The sequence below is a fragment of the Hemibagrus wyckioides genome, linkage group LG04, assembly GCF_019097595.1.
Source record: "Hemibagrus wyckioides isolate EC202008001 linkage group LG04, SWU_Hwy_1.0, whole genome shotgun sequence".
Taxonomy (NCBI): Eukaryota; Metazoa; Chordata; class Actinopteri; order Siluriformes; family Bagridae; genus Hemibagrus; species Hemibagrus wyckioides.
The window spans coordinates 28,244,892-28,261,172 of NC_080713.1; the positions used below are offsets into that span (position 1 = coordinate 28,244,892).

The 16,281-nt window shown below is 41.1% G+C and overlaps 1 protein-coding gene across 4 annotated transcripts in view; it reads right to left on the reverse strand.

The window, feature by feature from the left end:
- Window positions 1-2,432: 2,432 nt before the first annotated feature.
- The window catches only part of veph1 (ventricular zone expressed PH domain-containing 1), a 100,148-nt gene continuing 86,299 nt past the window's right edge, over window positions 2,433-16,281 (reverse strand). For 2 of the 4 annotated variants that reach the window (XM_058387788.1, XM_058387789.1), the window contains exon 14: window positions 12,218-16,234. In XM_058387788.1, the coding sequence (XP_058243771.1) occupies window positions 15,998-16,234 (237 nt within the window). In that variant the 3' untranslated portion in view covers window positions 12,218-15,997. Of the gene's footprint in view, window positions 2,978-12,217; window positions 16,235-16,281 lie in introns of those variants that run through there. The other 2 variants (XM_058387791.1, XM_058387790.1) reach the window with 2 other exon arrangements.

Genomic DNA, 16,281 nt, shown 5'->3' on the forward strand with positions numbered 1-16,281 from the left:
ATCTAACACACAGTGTTTCGTTTGAAAGTCTTACAATCCTGAACGTCTCACAGGAAGTGATCTTTTATTTGAGATGCTTATTGTACACGGTGTTGAACTGGATTTTTTTATATAACACTTATTCCTGTAATTTGTCCTGAAATAGTCTGTAATTCCAGCCGGTTTCATGACAAATGCTTCTAAAGTGAAGGTTCACTGAAATGGAAGATGAATAGATTGATTAATAATACACTAATATCATTATCACACACTGCAGTATATGGTTTTGGTTATTATATAATTACAGCACTGATCAGGAGAAGAACTCTTGACTTCTTTATTCACACATCGGCATTATTTCTGTAGTTAAAGGTGTATCTGTAACCTGTAAATCTTCTTCAGAATAATTCATACCTCTGTCTTTACTGAGTCAAGGATTCTGATTAGTCAGAAGGCGAGGAATGTTCTGTAACAGCATATTTTATGGTTTCTATAGCAACAGCATACACAGGGACCGGTATAGTGGATAATCTGTCGTTGTAAAAAAAAATGTGTTGTTATCTAATTGTTGATGTGGCGAAGGATTTTTATGCTCATGTTTATGGAAGGAGTCTCCAGTGTCAGCACTCTGTCTTCAGTACAGAGGAGTTTTGGCTTCATTCTGGTTTCCTGGTAATGTGAGTGATAACAGGAGCTAACTTGTTAAATGATTAGATGGTTAGATGTAACGTTAGACAGAAAGTGTTACGCGTCACCATTTGGTACGTTTTGCCGACATTATTTGGTACATTTTTGCCGAGATGTGCATCTCTGTGACTGTTCTAGGGCAATAATCACCTTTAGAGATGTAACTCAAAATTGATCGGATGGTCCTGATTATTTTCCAATAAAAGCATGACGTTTCCATGTAAGTACATTTTAGCTGGTTAATTGGTTCCAGAATGACCTGAAACGATCTCGGCCTCTAAGCAGAACAGAGCTGTTCAGATCCAAAGATTATAGTTTCCTAAGAAGAGGAGAAATGTAAATGTAGATGCAATTTCAGCATGGAGAAAGGAAAAAGTTCGTTCAAAAGTCAATTGAATTACGTTGTAATTCACCTCGCGGACAGCAGAGGGCGCATGGAACACAGCCGTGTTAAACTGAGAGAGAGAGAGAGAGAGAGAGAAGGGGGGAGAGAGGGGGGCAGAAAGAGAGATAGGGAGAGAGAGAGAGAGAGAGAGAGAGAGAGAGAGATCAATAGGCCATTGTTCCTCTAGCGACCTCCAATTTCCATCTACAATTAGGTCGGTTTAGTTGAAGGATTTCCTCACACATATGGGAAGCATCTGTACTGCTGTTATGAAGCTCAAATTAAAAATCATTTTTCATAACCTTGGCTTATGGTTCCACACTTCATCCTTCACCGGTCTTGGACGATCTCACAACGAGACAATGAAGCATGGACCTTTCATCACAGGTTTTTTATTTTCCAATTATTTTCCTCAGCTCTGTTTTTCAGGCAGGACAGTCAGCTCCTCAGCTTGGCTTGCTGAAGAGCTCTGTATATTCACTCAAACCTTGTGGGCGACTTTTTCCCTTTGCTCTTTCTATCTCCACTTGGAAGGAAACGTTAACGAGACAAATCCCATTTCTACTGGTAAACTGGAGAGCAAATCATCATGAGGAGAACGTCACCACACCGACCGTACAAATAATCCCACTCAGAACAGTGTCCAGGACATGAACACCGTGTTTTCCAGTAAAGAGATTTTCAGATTACATTTTAGTACGGCTATGATGGAGTTTTTCAACAGAAACCTAATTTCCTGGACAAATATTAGGATCGTATTTAAGCTCAATCCATGATCCTGTCCACTAGAGGGCGCCATTTTATCACCTGCAAGCGTGACAGCATGAACCAAAGGAATTCTTGAAATTAGCTTGATGTATTAAAGCTAGCTTTGTTTAAAACCGAACATATACACTGAATAACACATGTAATGAGTGATATTTTCCATCTTAAGCACATTGAGGTGCTGTAGAGTTTAATCACAATTTTGATCAAATCTCCTGGAGGGAAAAACAATACTGAAAAACTTCCTGTCATGTCTCAGAGGATTTGCAAAACAGTTCAAGCTTATTTGTGTTGTTAGTTTTGTGTGTGTGTGTGTGTGTTTCCTGTCTTCAGTTCAGACCATAGATTAAAAACCAGATTCCAGGCTGAGGATCTGCTGAGAAGCTTTCACAAAACACTGATTTGGGGGTAATTTCACCATTTCAGACTAATCACTCAGTGAAAAGAGGTGGATTTTGAGCTCAGTGCCCTGGACTTGAGACTTGAGGTCTGACTGCATTCATTTCTGATTAACCTGGACATTTGTTTTTGTCAGCATTTAATGAAAAATTAATGAAACCCAAAATGTTGATTATTTTCCAAAAACCCAGTGGTTTTATTCTGTCCCTCTTCACACCAAAAACATTGACTTTTACTTATTAAAGAATGACACATTATTCGTTTCATCCATTTACAGTTATTTACATGTTGAGAAACATTCTCGAAACAAATCAGTTTTTCTTCACTCATGTTACAGCAGCTAGAAACTGCTGTTATTCCTTCACACTCCTCTCTTTATTCTCTCTCTTCAAGGTAATAAGAAAAATAAAAATAAAAAATAAAAAATTTCAGCTTGTCGTGTTACAGAGAAACCGTAAAGAAGCGTAAACACATCTGTCCAGAAGGTGTCAGTACACATAAAGTTACAGCTTTACCTCTGTTCCTAAGCACTGACACTGGAGACTCCTTCCATCAACGAGAAATAGACATGGAAAATGTCACCAGATCATGAATTTTTATTTCTTTATTAGTCTTAGTTTATATGTGGTGGGGAAGGTTGGAGAAAGTGGAAGAGTTCTGCACCGAGCCCTGACTCTGACTCAACCCCACTGAACACCTCTGGGATGAACTGGAACTGGAGTCTCCTCAACATCCTGAACATCAGAGTCTGATCTCCAACATCTAGTGGAGGAGAGGAGAGGAGAGGAGAGGAGAGAAGAGAAGAGAAGAGAAGAGAAGAGAGAGAAAGAGAAGAGAAGAGCAACAAGAGGAGAATAAACCTGGAATGAGACGTTCAACATGCACATATGGGTGAGCTGGTCAGGGGTGCAAAAACTTTTGGCCATAGAGTGTAGCATGAACTCATTAGTAAGTGATTATTCCTCTTTCTTAAATCTAGCAGTCTAGAATGTTAAGATAACGAAGTATAAAGTGCCTTATTAAAAAACAGAGCCACTGATTCTGATCACGTCAACTGGCACATAGACCTGTGAGATAAATGAGCAGAAAGGGTTAAAGACCTGCTCAGTTGCCCAACAGTGGAGCTTGGTGGTGCTGGGGCTTGAACTTCGATCCTCCGATCCAACAGTGAACCAACACTGCGCCCATACAGTGTGTATAGATAGATAGATAGATAGATAGATAGATAGATAGATAGATAGATAGATAGATAGATAGATAGATAGATAGATAGATAGATAGATAGATAGATAGATAGATAGATAGATAGATAGATAGATAGATAGATAGATAGATAGATAGATAAGAAAATTTACAGATAATATAGTGTGTATCAAATAAAAATGAATAACAAAGGCAATCATTTTAATTTAATAATCACTTTCCTGAGCTCAAGGGAATGAAGAGCAGCTCTTATCCCTACATACATTTCTCCTCACATAAATATAGTACATATATACACGAGTGTGGTGTAAATTCCTAGATGAACTCTAAGTGACACTGAGCTCAGCGTGCGAGTGTTGTGCCCCTCGATGGAGCTACAACTTCAGTCCAAAGCTGTGCACAGAGTCGTATTAAAGAGAAATAGGAGTTAATTACACTCGTCTGCCTCAAAGCCACTCAAGGGAAACTCACAGCCAGAAGAGGACCTGAGTGAAAACACATGCTGCTTCTTGTCTCACAGGGAGCTCCATCGCTCGCATTTGTTCTTTAATTATTTCTTTCTGCCTGACGTTCCCTTCATCGCTCATCTCTCTCTCTCTCTCTCTGTGTATTTGTGACTATACAGGCCCATTAGAGGCTGTTTAGAAAGTCCTACGTTTCCACAACCCCCCCCCCCCACCTTTTATTCTTTCGCCATTTGATCTCTTCATCCATTTGTGTTTTTTTTCCCGCTCTCTTTCTGGCAGCTCCACACTTTCTACCACACATGGATCTGCACATGAGGATGACTGTGCTAGAAAGTAGGAAAAAAAAGAAAGAGAAGAAAACGTATCAGATGTCTAAAGGACGGTGAACGAGGCTCTTGGCTGGTAGTCGTGAAGTACCCCCGAGAGCGTGTGCTGATGTTGGACCGGGTTTCGCAATTATACGTTGCCAAAACAAAACAAAAAAAAACATGGAGGAATTCGATCCTGTTGAGATTCAAATGTGAAATCTGGTATTTTTATTTTTTTATGTGATGACATCATGACATGAACAGCAGAGCTTCATCCTCCATCAGGGCATTAAAATTGGAATTCTGGCCTCACACACAGAACATAACAGGAGCAAGATACCATCTCAAACCTCAAACTAAACAAGCGGCATGAATGTGATGTTTCCACGAATTCGTTCACGTTTCCAGAAAACGGATTTTACTCAAACGATTGGAGGCGTGAACTAAACATCTGTCTGGTAGAACAAATACAGTGCTCTTCTTCTGCAGTGCATCTCATACGGCAGATGGCTGTGGAATGAAGTAACAGCTTGTCCACGTCTTCACGTCACTAGACTTTACAGTATTACCTCAACGCTGATTCAACAGGAAGTGCTCAGCGTTCTGCTCCAGTGTTTGACCTCTGAGGGTTCTTCTATGGGGAACTTCTCCAAAGATCTGACCTGGAATGGGACCTCTGTAAACAATCGAGTTATTTCAAATTAGATTTTCATATCTATATCTGTGTAGTGCTCAAATATTCCTTATCTGTTTAAACTCAGATTAAAACCAGAAGTGGGCGTGGTCTAGAGTGGAAGCTTTTAGTTCCACCATTGGATATCAGATACGTCTATGTCCTTCAGAGTAGCCAGATTCCATTTATAATATCCATGTACTGTAGATTATAAACACACTCTTCTGTTAAACAAGAAAGAAAAGCAATCCATCTGCTTTTTGGAAAGATCTGGTTTAGTTTCAAGGCTTTCTGTGCAGTTTCTGAGTTGTATATGTGGTGGGAATTGTGAAGGGCGCTGGTGGCTCAGTGGTAGGTTTCTCGCCTACCATGCCTACCAGCCAATGCCCAAATCCCAGCCACTGGATGCAGTGGCGGTCCCAAGCCAGGATAAAAATGGGAGGGTTGCGTCAGGAAGGGCATCCGGCGTAAAACCTGTGCCAAGTTGTTGTGCTGACCAGTTGGTCCGCTGTGGTGACCCCTCACACACGTAGGGAGCAGCTGAAAGATCAACAACAACATACGTGGGAATTGTGCAGAAACCTGGCAACCCTACCCACAATCATTGTTAAAAACTCAACAGTGAAGTAAAACCTGCACACATTTTTTGTTTTGATCTGATATCCACACCAGCTTTATGCTACGTTTTCATAAACAACAACAAAAGACAACTGAAATCTCAGCCTTCTGTCCATGTCTGTATCTGCATCTGTTTTTGATGTGTTACATAGTTTGTGTGAGGCAACTTTCCAGTGATCTCAGCCTTTAACTGAGGTAATCCAGTTACTATGATGCTCAATTACATGGGTTTTTAGTAATGAATAACTTTAAGTACAGAATAAAAGCCTGTAACCACCTTGATCTTGATTATTTTCCTATAACAGCAAATGTAATAGTTTTTTTTATTTATCGTATCCAATATCAATATTCAAATAATTTTTTAAAAAGAATTTTCTGAACAATTCTTATAATCAATACTTTATAATATCTGGTCAGTTTCTAGTTAATATTAATGTTGTGGAACATCTCTGAAACAAGTCACTTATGCTACATCAGCTATAAACAGTCACAATCTTCACTTTTTTCTCTTTCATGATGCGCTCATTATGCTAATAAGAAACCCCTTGTGTAAAAAACTATGTCCTGAAAACAGTTCTCTTGAAAACTGTTCCAAAGCACTGACACTGGAGTCTCCTTCCATAAATCAGTGGTGGCTCAAGTGGTTAAGGCTCGGGTTTGTTGATAGGAGGATCAGGGTTCAAGCCCCAGCACCACCAAGCTCCACTGTTGGGCAATTGAGCAAAGACCCTTAACCCTCCCTCCTCCAGGGTGCTTTATCATAGCTGCCCCTGTGCTCTGACCCCAACTTCCTTAGCTGGAACATGTGATGAAAAGGATTCCACTGTGCTATAAGCCTTTATTATGTGTGGCATTAGTTCTTGTTCTTCTTCTTTTAAATGATAAATTAATGTCTCACGGAAAACCTTCCATGGCAGATTTTGGCGAGCCAGCCAGGAGGGTCATACACTGGATGAGTGGGACGAAGTGGACTGATGGGCACTAGAGGGGGAAAAAAGGGAAACAGAGTGGGTTTTTATAAAATTCTGCACAAGTAGATGGAGATAATTCCTCTGATTGTGTAGTCTGTACTGTACAAACCATCCTGGATTATATGCAACAAACCAATAAAATCTGATAAAAGTCAGAGATAAGCAGGTGGCATATTTAAGTTATGGGAAAAGTTTTGGCACACTGTATAATTCTGTATAAATGGTATACATTCCACTATATTCTATTTATCCTCATTACATTTTCCATAGACTACTATAATTCACTACACGTTTATTCTATTTTATTATATCTGTTGTATTATATTTTATTTTACTTTATTGTTCATGGTTGCACTTTGGGATGAGTAAACATCTATGTGTAGTAAAACCATTCCACTACATCACAGCACTCGCATGTAACCTGTATGTGAGAAATAACTACGCTTGAACATTTGAACCTGGTCTGTAGGAAAAGGAGTGATGAATTGCCTCACCGCCTGAGTGGATGCAGGTGCTTACAATTCCTGACATCAGAGAAAACACGTGCGGTTCAGTGGTTTCTACTGCGGTAAAGGCTTTAAACACCCAGCAGGGTGATTGTATATCGTCTGCATAAAGGCCCTGTGTTTCTGAGCTTGTCACTGTATTGTGTTTCCTCAGACCTAAGGAGCTGTTTGAAGAAATGATAAGGCATCAATACAAAGCCAGCAATCTGCAGAATTTAACAGTGCTTTTATTTCCCAAAGCTCTGGCAAGACTTCGCTTTTCACTATTAACATTTCTCCTTTAAAAATCCTGAATTACGAATTACTGGTCTGGAATAACGTCAGAAGTGTACGAGCGAAAACCCCGAAAAGTGTAACGACGCCCATTAAAGCCAAGGCTATGAATCCATAACGTTTGTCATGTGGTCAGCGTGGTTATTGCTGTAAATAGTGACCAGGATGTTCTCGAACAAGAACAAATGACGAGAAATCCTGTGGTTGCATTTTGGTTTTGGCCCGAACCATCAAACAACCACCAGACATCCTCTCTCTGTCTGTGTCACACACACCGAGCCACATCCAGCTAAACCCCTGGCACTGACCTTCCTATTCCCTCTCACACTTCTCTCCACAACTTCCTCCTGTTGCTTTCTCTGGGTCTCTGGATACCACAGCTAGGACTTACATCGCGTAAGTGCTAACACGTGTTAGCCGGGTTTCTGTCCCGTACACATTTCACACAGCTGACTGGACATATTTGTCATCGTTTGTTACGACGTGAGAGTTGATGTAAATATTTTAGACTTACTGAAGAAAAAATATCACATTTGAATCATTTTTTTCTGATCCGCTGTCTGATCGACTAAATATATACATGTCCACACTTTGTCTGTACTGGTTTGGGTTTAGTTTGTGCTCCACATGCACACACACACACACACACACACACATTTTAACCAAAACAGCATGCAGGAGAACATTTCACACGTCTTTAGTGAAGCGAGGCTTCTTCAGGACTTTAGCAGCTCATTTCTTGTCAGATTCATGACTAAGGATTTTTGCAGCCCAAATCATCTGCAGCTTGCAAGGTTGCAACGATTACAATTCTTCTATTCATTAAAAAAGACGCATCATAATTTTTTAATTGGCTTATAATTGCAGTTTAATGTTAAACTTCAGTCCTGTTCTTACTTTACATTATAGCAGCTATAAACAGTCTTTCCCTTTTCATCCTGACTTTATTCTCTCTCTCAGACTTAACAAGTCAAAAACTGAGCACAGCTTCATCTCTGACACTGGAGACTCCTTCAAATCTAGCCATGGGGGTCACAGTCCAGTGACTTCTGTGCCAGTCTCAAGCCCGGATAAATAAAGAGGGTTGCGTCAGGAAGAGCATCCAGCGTAAAACATTGTCAAATTTAATTATGTGAATCGTCAGTACTCGAACGAGTACATCAGAGGGACGGCTCATGTTGGACGTTCGGGGGACAAAGTTAGGGAGGACAGATTAAGATGGTTTGGACATGTTCAGAGGAGGGAGAGTGAGGATATTGGTAGGAGAATGTTGGACATGGAGCTGCCAGGCAGGAGGCAAAGAGGAAGGACAAAGAGGAGGTATATGGATGGAATAAATGAGGATATGAAGCTAGTGGGTGTAAGTGTTGAGGATGGAGAAGATGATGATTCGCTGTGGCCACCCCTGAAGGGAAAAGCCAAAAGAAGAAGAAGACTGGAGACTCTTTCCATAAATGCCAAACAGAAAACCTGACCGTATTCACCATTACACACGTTTTACAATCTGTTACAATAGAAACGATACCGGATTAGAACGAGTGCCGTAATATGAACACTTACCAAAAATAAGACAATAAACCCACCACTTCTGACCAATCAGAATCCAGAAAAACTCGAAACATCTCACCTTTTTAAAAGAATAAAACCCTACAGGAGTCTGCAGAACCCGTTACCACCGCCGACTCTGATTCTCAGCAGTACTTAAAAGATTTACACTTTAAAAATAGCCCGAATGCCGAACCCAATCGGCTTCCAAAGCGCGAGGACTGAAATCACACACACTCTATTAATTACTCTGATAGGATTCCTGGCAGGAATTCCTGTAAATCATCCGTAATTGATTGATTTTTTTTTTTTATCATTAAGGCCACATATCAAGGCTGAGAGCGTTTACGCTTTCGATTCGTTTACATCTGCACTCAGAGGATCGCTGCTCAGTGTGTGTGTGTGTGTGTTTGTGTGTGATGTAAGTTCACAAGAATCGAGCTGGAGTCTAACTACATCACTGAGCTCTTTTAACAATGCTGAAAAGGATTAATAGAAGCTCGAGCTCACCGATCGTCTTGTCCCGCCAGCCGGAAAACACCGCAAATGGAGCAGAAAGCACGGTGCCAGCGTCACACAGCACATCCACATGATGAATAGCGGTGCATTCAGGTCACATACAGTGCTTTTTCTTTTTTAAATACAGAAACATTGTTTCTACCCTCTCAAACTTTCAAGCCATTAAAGCTTGAAAACTTTTCATTTTAACTCGGCGAATTTTAACCAGATGTCCTGGCGCTTTAATTTTCTGGGAGACATTAGCATAATGACATTTAATGCCTGAAATCCTCTGTGTATTGACATTTAGTTGACGTATTTTTTTTTTCTTCCTCATTTCTCCCGTGTTTATAGTAGGAAGAGCGCTCTCAGCATGACGAACGAGTAGAAGCCTGGATATTTAATCCCCGCACACGGGGTCAAGTGGAGAGGAAATGCGCCTGCTTTTCAAAATGAGCTCACATTCTCTACAGGTTAAATATAATTACAAACACGGAGGTAATTCTGGTTCTCATCGGTGTTCCTAGTATGTGTGTGTGTGTGTGTGGGGTGTGTGTTTTATTTCTTATACAGCACCATGTACACCCATGAACCTGTAACTATTCTGTAGCCGGTAAAATAATCCACACTACTCACTAATTCCTCAAGGTGAACCGTACAATAACCTAACAAGCGATGGAATATACTTCTTCTTCTTCTTTTTATTCCAGGGAACAGAAAGTGTGCGTCCTTTTACTAATCCAAACTTTCATCACTTCACGTCTTTCCTATTAGTTTCTCCGAGGAATATTTCCTAAATGCTTTTGCTCCGAGATGTGGAACGTTCCTGGGTTAAAGCAATCAAATGCATCTATTTCTTTGTGCAAAGGTCATTCAGAGATCTGGAAACAATCACACACCGGGCAAATCTACCCCCCCAGGTTGGTGATGACTAACATGTTATACTCTCAGCTTCTTATTCACTTCATATGATGCAGTGAAAGTAAAATATATGAAGTCTAGGCGAGTCCTGAATATAAATCTCTAGCGAGTGACGTCTCCAGACTGTTTACACAGCTAAACTCTGGGTTTGACATGAATACGCACCAGAATACACACGAACTACAGACACACATCATGTTCTGTGTATTTCTCATTAGGACCGGCTGACAGGACGGCCTACACGGCGATGGTCATATAGAGTACGCAGCTGTACACACACACTAACCCTACGTATACTAAAGCGGAGTGTGTGTAGAAACACCTGCCGAACACCTGAGATGAATGAGGTGCAAGCTGATAGAGTACCGGGGTCTGTGTCTTTAACGTGGATGATATAGGACTCGAGCTGCTTAATAAGAAATAATTGAATGTAATTTAGAATTGCTAAGCAAACAGCTTGAGGAAAATTTCCGAAGCACTGGAAATGTTTTATTTTTTCCGGGTTGCAACAACAGCAAAGACTGAAATACTAAGAAACTAAGCTCATGCAGCATGCAGGAAACATCAAAAAGGGATTCATCCCGGGATTATCCTGGGACAAAACCAGGAAATTACAGAACTAGGAAGGAATCAGGAAAAAAAACAAACAAATATAATAACAGGAAGGGGCGGAGACTGGACTAGAGCAGAAAACCGAAACTACAGCGCATGATGCTTGTTGCTATGGAAACCGTGATGCAAAGCTGGAATCCATGACGTGGGTATTGTATTTCAGAATATTCAGTATTTATTATGGGTGTGTGTGTGTTTGTGTGTGTGTGTGTGTGTGTTATGAGAAACTAAGGAAAAGCGTTTTGCTTCATTATATCACGTTCATGTAACATATACGTTAGAACCTTGAACTTCTAGTTACCATGGGAACCGTGATGCAAAGCTGGAATCCATGACCCAGTGAGCTTTGAGAGAAAAATATGGACAAAAAGGGACTACTTTATAGGCGTAATAGTATAAAATACATCAAATAGAGTCTGAGTCAGTGTGTCGGGAAGCAGAATATGTTGGACGCGACTGTGAGCTTTATTAAAATATCCAAACCTCTAAAGAATTCTGTGCTTCTGACTTACGTGTGTGATGTGTGATTATTCACAGAGTGGAGCAGACTTCACACACTGGATATTTGGGATCTGAGTAAATCAATGTGAGATGTAATTGCTCTGAAAGTGTTAAAGGGATGTATATGGACTGGCAAAACAGCCCTTTCTGTCATTCACTTAACGAGCTCCAGACTGGGAAAGGGGTCCAGACTGGGTTCAGCTCACACAGAGCTAATACTTATAGAACATTATATAGAGTGTATGAGAGTTATGAGACCACAGCTACACTGTAATTGGAAGATTTGTCTGTGAAAGCTTTCAGCATTTCATGATCAGCCGAGAACTTGCGCTCGGATGTCCAGGGTTGACCGATTATATTTTTTCTCATAAGTAAAAATCGGACTTATTGCTAACACACACACACACACACACACTAACTAATAACACCATCTGGATGTGATCTAATTTGATCCCAAACCCCAAAACCTAAGGATTTGAACAAATCTCAGTCTCAGCTGATCAGACTCTCACGTTTGAGAGAGAACAGATTCTCCCAGGAAGAGAAACGCAATCCGGTCTCCATGACTACCGTGACGGGCGACGTTCTGGGAGCGAGCGGTTCTGCTGACCCTCACACTCCGAATGTGTTACCTTGCGCATCGTCTCTGCTCTCAGAAGTGATTTCAATTAGACCGGGATTAATATCGGTGATGACACAGAGCTCGCTGTGGTAGAGAGATGATTCGGTTTCAATGTGACAACAGATCTGACGTCGAGGTGAAGATTCGAGACTGTTGAGATCTCATGAGGCTCAAGGAACCTGCTGGAGAACATAGAGAGCAAAGCCCTGAAGAAAAAGATCAGTTCAGGTTTAAAAACCAGCGATGGAAAGCAAAGAAAACTTGTGAAATGTTTGTAAAGAAAATCATCATTTATCATTTATTTATTGTGATCAAGTTGCCTATAAATCAGAGAAAATTATACACGTAAATCTCGGTGTTAATAAAAAACAATCAATCAACTATCTATTTCAGTTATTGGTTTCTTTTCTACATTTAACATTTATAATACTTCTGAATACATCGTACATTCAAAGCAGATTGTTCACAGTAAATAGATTCTCGCTTATAAATCAGTGTTATTTTTATTGCGACACAAGACTGTGAGTCACAGAGACAGAAAATCGCCATCGTCCGTCATCGTGAGCGAAAAACCAGAAACAAAAAGGGGGGTAAGTGGGCAAATATTTACACAGCTGTATATACAGAAATACATTTGAACATGAAATAAATGAAATTAAAGATTCTGACAAGATGAGTCAATCAGAGGGGACAGAAAAGCAATCCTTGGGATGCAGTTAAAGCAGGTGAAATGTTCTGTAGGTGATGGACCAGAGGTTTAAGGTCATCAGGGATTGTGATTTTATTTAAATTTGAGAAAGGTCTTCCTGGTGGGATCCTGTGCTCTTATTGCTGTGGCCCAGGTTCGATTCCCGGGTGGGGAGTCAACCCAGCCACTGAAGAGTTAATTCTCAGTGCCGGACCTTACAACAGGAAGGTCATTCGGCATAAAACCGGCCCCAATTTGAAGCACGCTGACCAAATGATCTGCTGTGGGGACCCTAAGTAGGGAGCAGCCGAAAGAACAACAACAACAACAACAACAGAGAAAGGACATTTTTCAGTCCTACAGGATCTCAGGAATTTGCAATCACAGAAACGAATGCAAAATCTGTGTGCTAGTTTTTCAACATGGCGGTAGGTTTTCACGCAGATTTGTTCGAGATGCATCGTTTGACATCATCACAACGCACGTTAATCTGAATCTTTCCTCCGTTCTCATGTGTGGAACACGAGTACAGCTCTCATAGAAACTCATTACACAGGTGTCTCACTGGGAGAAGTTAAAGAGTTATCCTGTGCTTGTGATTTCACCAGTTCAAGCAGATTTCTGTAAAAAAAAAGTCCAGCATTTTTGGCCACAACAATCACAAAAAGACTCCTGGAGGGACTGAATAAGATTAGCTGACAGGATGCAGAATGTTGGCTTACACTCTCAAAGAAAGTCGAACCCTTTACCGAAATGATGAAGAATTAATGATCAAATTAATCCCTTAATTTTTTTTTAAAAACACTAAGATTGTTTGGGTGCTTAAATCTTTAGATGACCATCAGGCTCTAGGTATATTATTAAGGACTAAAATACTCTGTGTAGTGCTGTTAGAGGAAAAGAATGAGTCTCAAAGCATTTGATTCCTTCGATACAACAACAATTTGGCAATAATTACGATTATTATGTATTAACGAAGGACACATTAACATTTTTATCCAATTACGGTTGTATTTAATGTTAGAGAATGTCCTCAAAACAGCAGCTATAAATGGTCGTTTCCTCACCAGCCTTTTTTTTTAAATTCATGTCTCTTGACGTGAATAAAAGCCGCTCGTCAAGTAACCCGAGTAAAACCTCAGGTCAGAAACTCATCTGTCCTGAAGATCTCAGAAATGTGAAGCAACTGACCGTTATGAAGCGCTGGCACTGGAGACTAGCTTCAGCAGTGCATGAGAAACGATAATGTATAAAACCTGCATCTACTATAAGAGCGGCTTTTAAAGAAAAATAATGAAAATAATTCAAGCTTTAAAAAAACAGGGCGGTACTTAAAACTGTCTCTGACAGGAAAACACGCTTGTTTGTTTTTCTTTGTAAGGTTCCACATGGAAATGTTCTGAGTTCCCCCCTGAGGAACGAGCGAGAGAAGTGTGTTCTCTAAATGCAGCTCCTACTGACTCATCGTAATCACCATACAGTCTCCGCATGGTTCCAGAGAGTTGAGCTACACAGTCCAGAACAAATCACAGGAAGGAAGAAGTGCCAGTGTTACTGAAACAGAGGATTGCGTCAGCGCTGTGGGTGCGGGGGGTGGGGTGGGGTGGGGCTACACTCTGGAGTGCAGGCGAATAAAAAAGGGAGTTGATTTGGTCAGAAGAGTGTTGCGGATTGTTCGCCGTTAGGAGACGCTTTGTGTTTATACACCTGACACGGTCATGTGCTCAGGTTTACTCCAAACACTTCATTAGTGGAAAGATGGACAGCACAGTGGAGTCCAGATGGAGTGATGGTGCCTGAGTACGGAGTCACAGTGTCACACGGAGAGTAGTCTTTAATAAGATGTGGCTACAATCTCAAATATTTCTCAAGATCTGTTTTATTTTTTAGCCCTCAGATGTCTGTGTATATTTGTGTATTTTATCTGTCAGTCCATAGAAAATACTCCTGTCACAGTAGTCTGTCTATCCATCTGTCTGTCTGTCTGTCTGTATATCTTCCATCCTGTCAGTCTGCCTGAATGACTCTTTAGATAAATACATGAATGTCATTCCTAATGAAGTGGTCAGCAAGAGTATGTGTGTCTTCTTTGTCCAGATGTCTCATGCCTGCTCTCACGTCCTGTCCTGGGCTCCTACTGCATGTTCTCACAGCATCGGCATGCTGTCTGACGTCTCTGATCAGACGGAGCGCTCTGCTGTCGTGATGTGAGCTCGAGTTCTCGGTGTAGAAGCCGAAGCTAACGTAGAACACTGAGATTAGCGTCCTGCTTCCATGTGTTTGTGTGATATCTGTATACAGGATCTTTCTGTAGCTATAGTGTGCTTACATTCTGCAGGGTTTAGGGTTCAGCTGCCAGGTGTTGTTGGGCTTGAGTGCTTGCTTGTCTTTACTGCCTAGATTTGTAGAGAGATAGAGCTCAGGAGTTTATTTATTTATTTAAAATCTGCACAAGTATTCTCTTTCTCGGTTACTCTGGGTTGTGTTTAATATTTGGAGCTGGCCCAACACCATTTGTGGTCAGCTCCAAAAGTATTGGCGCACCACGAGAATGAGAAAATAAAACAGCGGCTATATATTGATGACCTTCCTAACAAATAAGTCATGGTCATGAGTCACAATTTGTGGCCATGAGATACTGAAGATGTGGCCTAAAAAAACAGTCAGTCAGTGTGAATTTCCTCCCCGACAGTTCTGTCTGGTGAATTAGCATTAACAGGACGTGGCTCCTAACACTGAATCTGCAACACAGCTCTTTTTTTTGCCCCAGAGCAAATGTCTGAATGTCTGCATTCTCACGTGTCTGCAAAGTAGAGAGTCTCTGATTGGATTAGCCGATGATTTAACTACACCTAGGAGTAAGCTTCCTCACCTGCTGATGAGATACCAGGAGGCTAGAAGGATTAGCATAGTGAGATTTACTATACACAGATCCCAACATCCCCACTCATGTCCATTATTTTAAAAAATGATTCCTTCTCTTAACTCAGATGAAGGCCTGTTCTGTGAATTTTCCCTCAGAAACGTTACGTCTGCAGTTTCCATGACCAAATGTGCAAAAACAAAGGAGCTGGAAATCATACAGCAGCTCTGATCCAAACAAGCATCTTTCTGGCTCTTTTGGTTTGAGGTAAACAGCCAGCTTTAATCTTGTCGTCTTCTCTCCATGTACTGGATGATCAAAGCCATGAGTGTTTAGATGCTTTTTTTCCACATGAATACTGGAAAACCTCATTGTTGCTCATCTATTCCAGTGATGTGCAAAATGGCTCCAGGATTTAGAGTTATGAGCGATTACATAATCAAAACAAACTAGTCACTGTGCAGTTTCCCATAGTTCCTTTTGGACAAGAAGTTCTTGGTGCTCTTTCCTGACCTACAGGTAGGTTGTGGCCTCTCGGTTCTCGCGCTCTTTGGCCTGCGCTACAGCCACGTTGATGCACTGCAGCCACTCCTCCGCATGCTTCTCGTCCTCAGCCTTCAGCACGTACGTCTTATTGTCTGTGAAGATCTCGAAAGCCCGAGGTAGGCCGCGGTCCCGTCGCTTTTTCGCCACCACCTTCACGCTCTGCACTTTGCTCAGCTCGATCGTGTTGTCATCCAGTTCATCCTTCTGGGTCAGGAAACAGAGGAGGGATTAAAATAACACTGTACCTACTG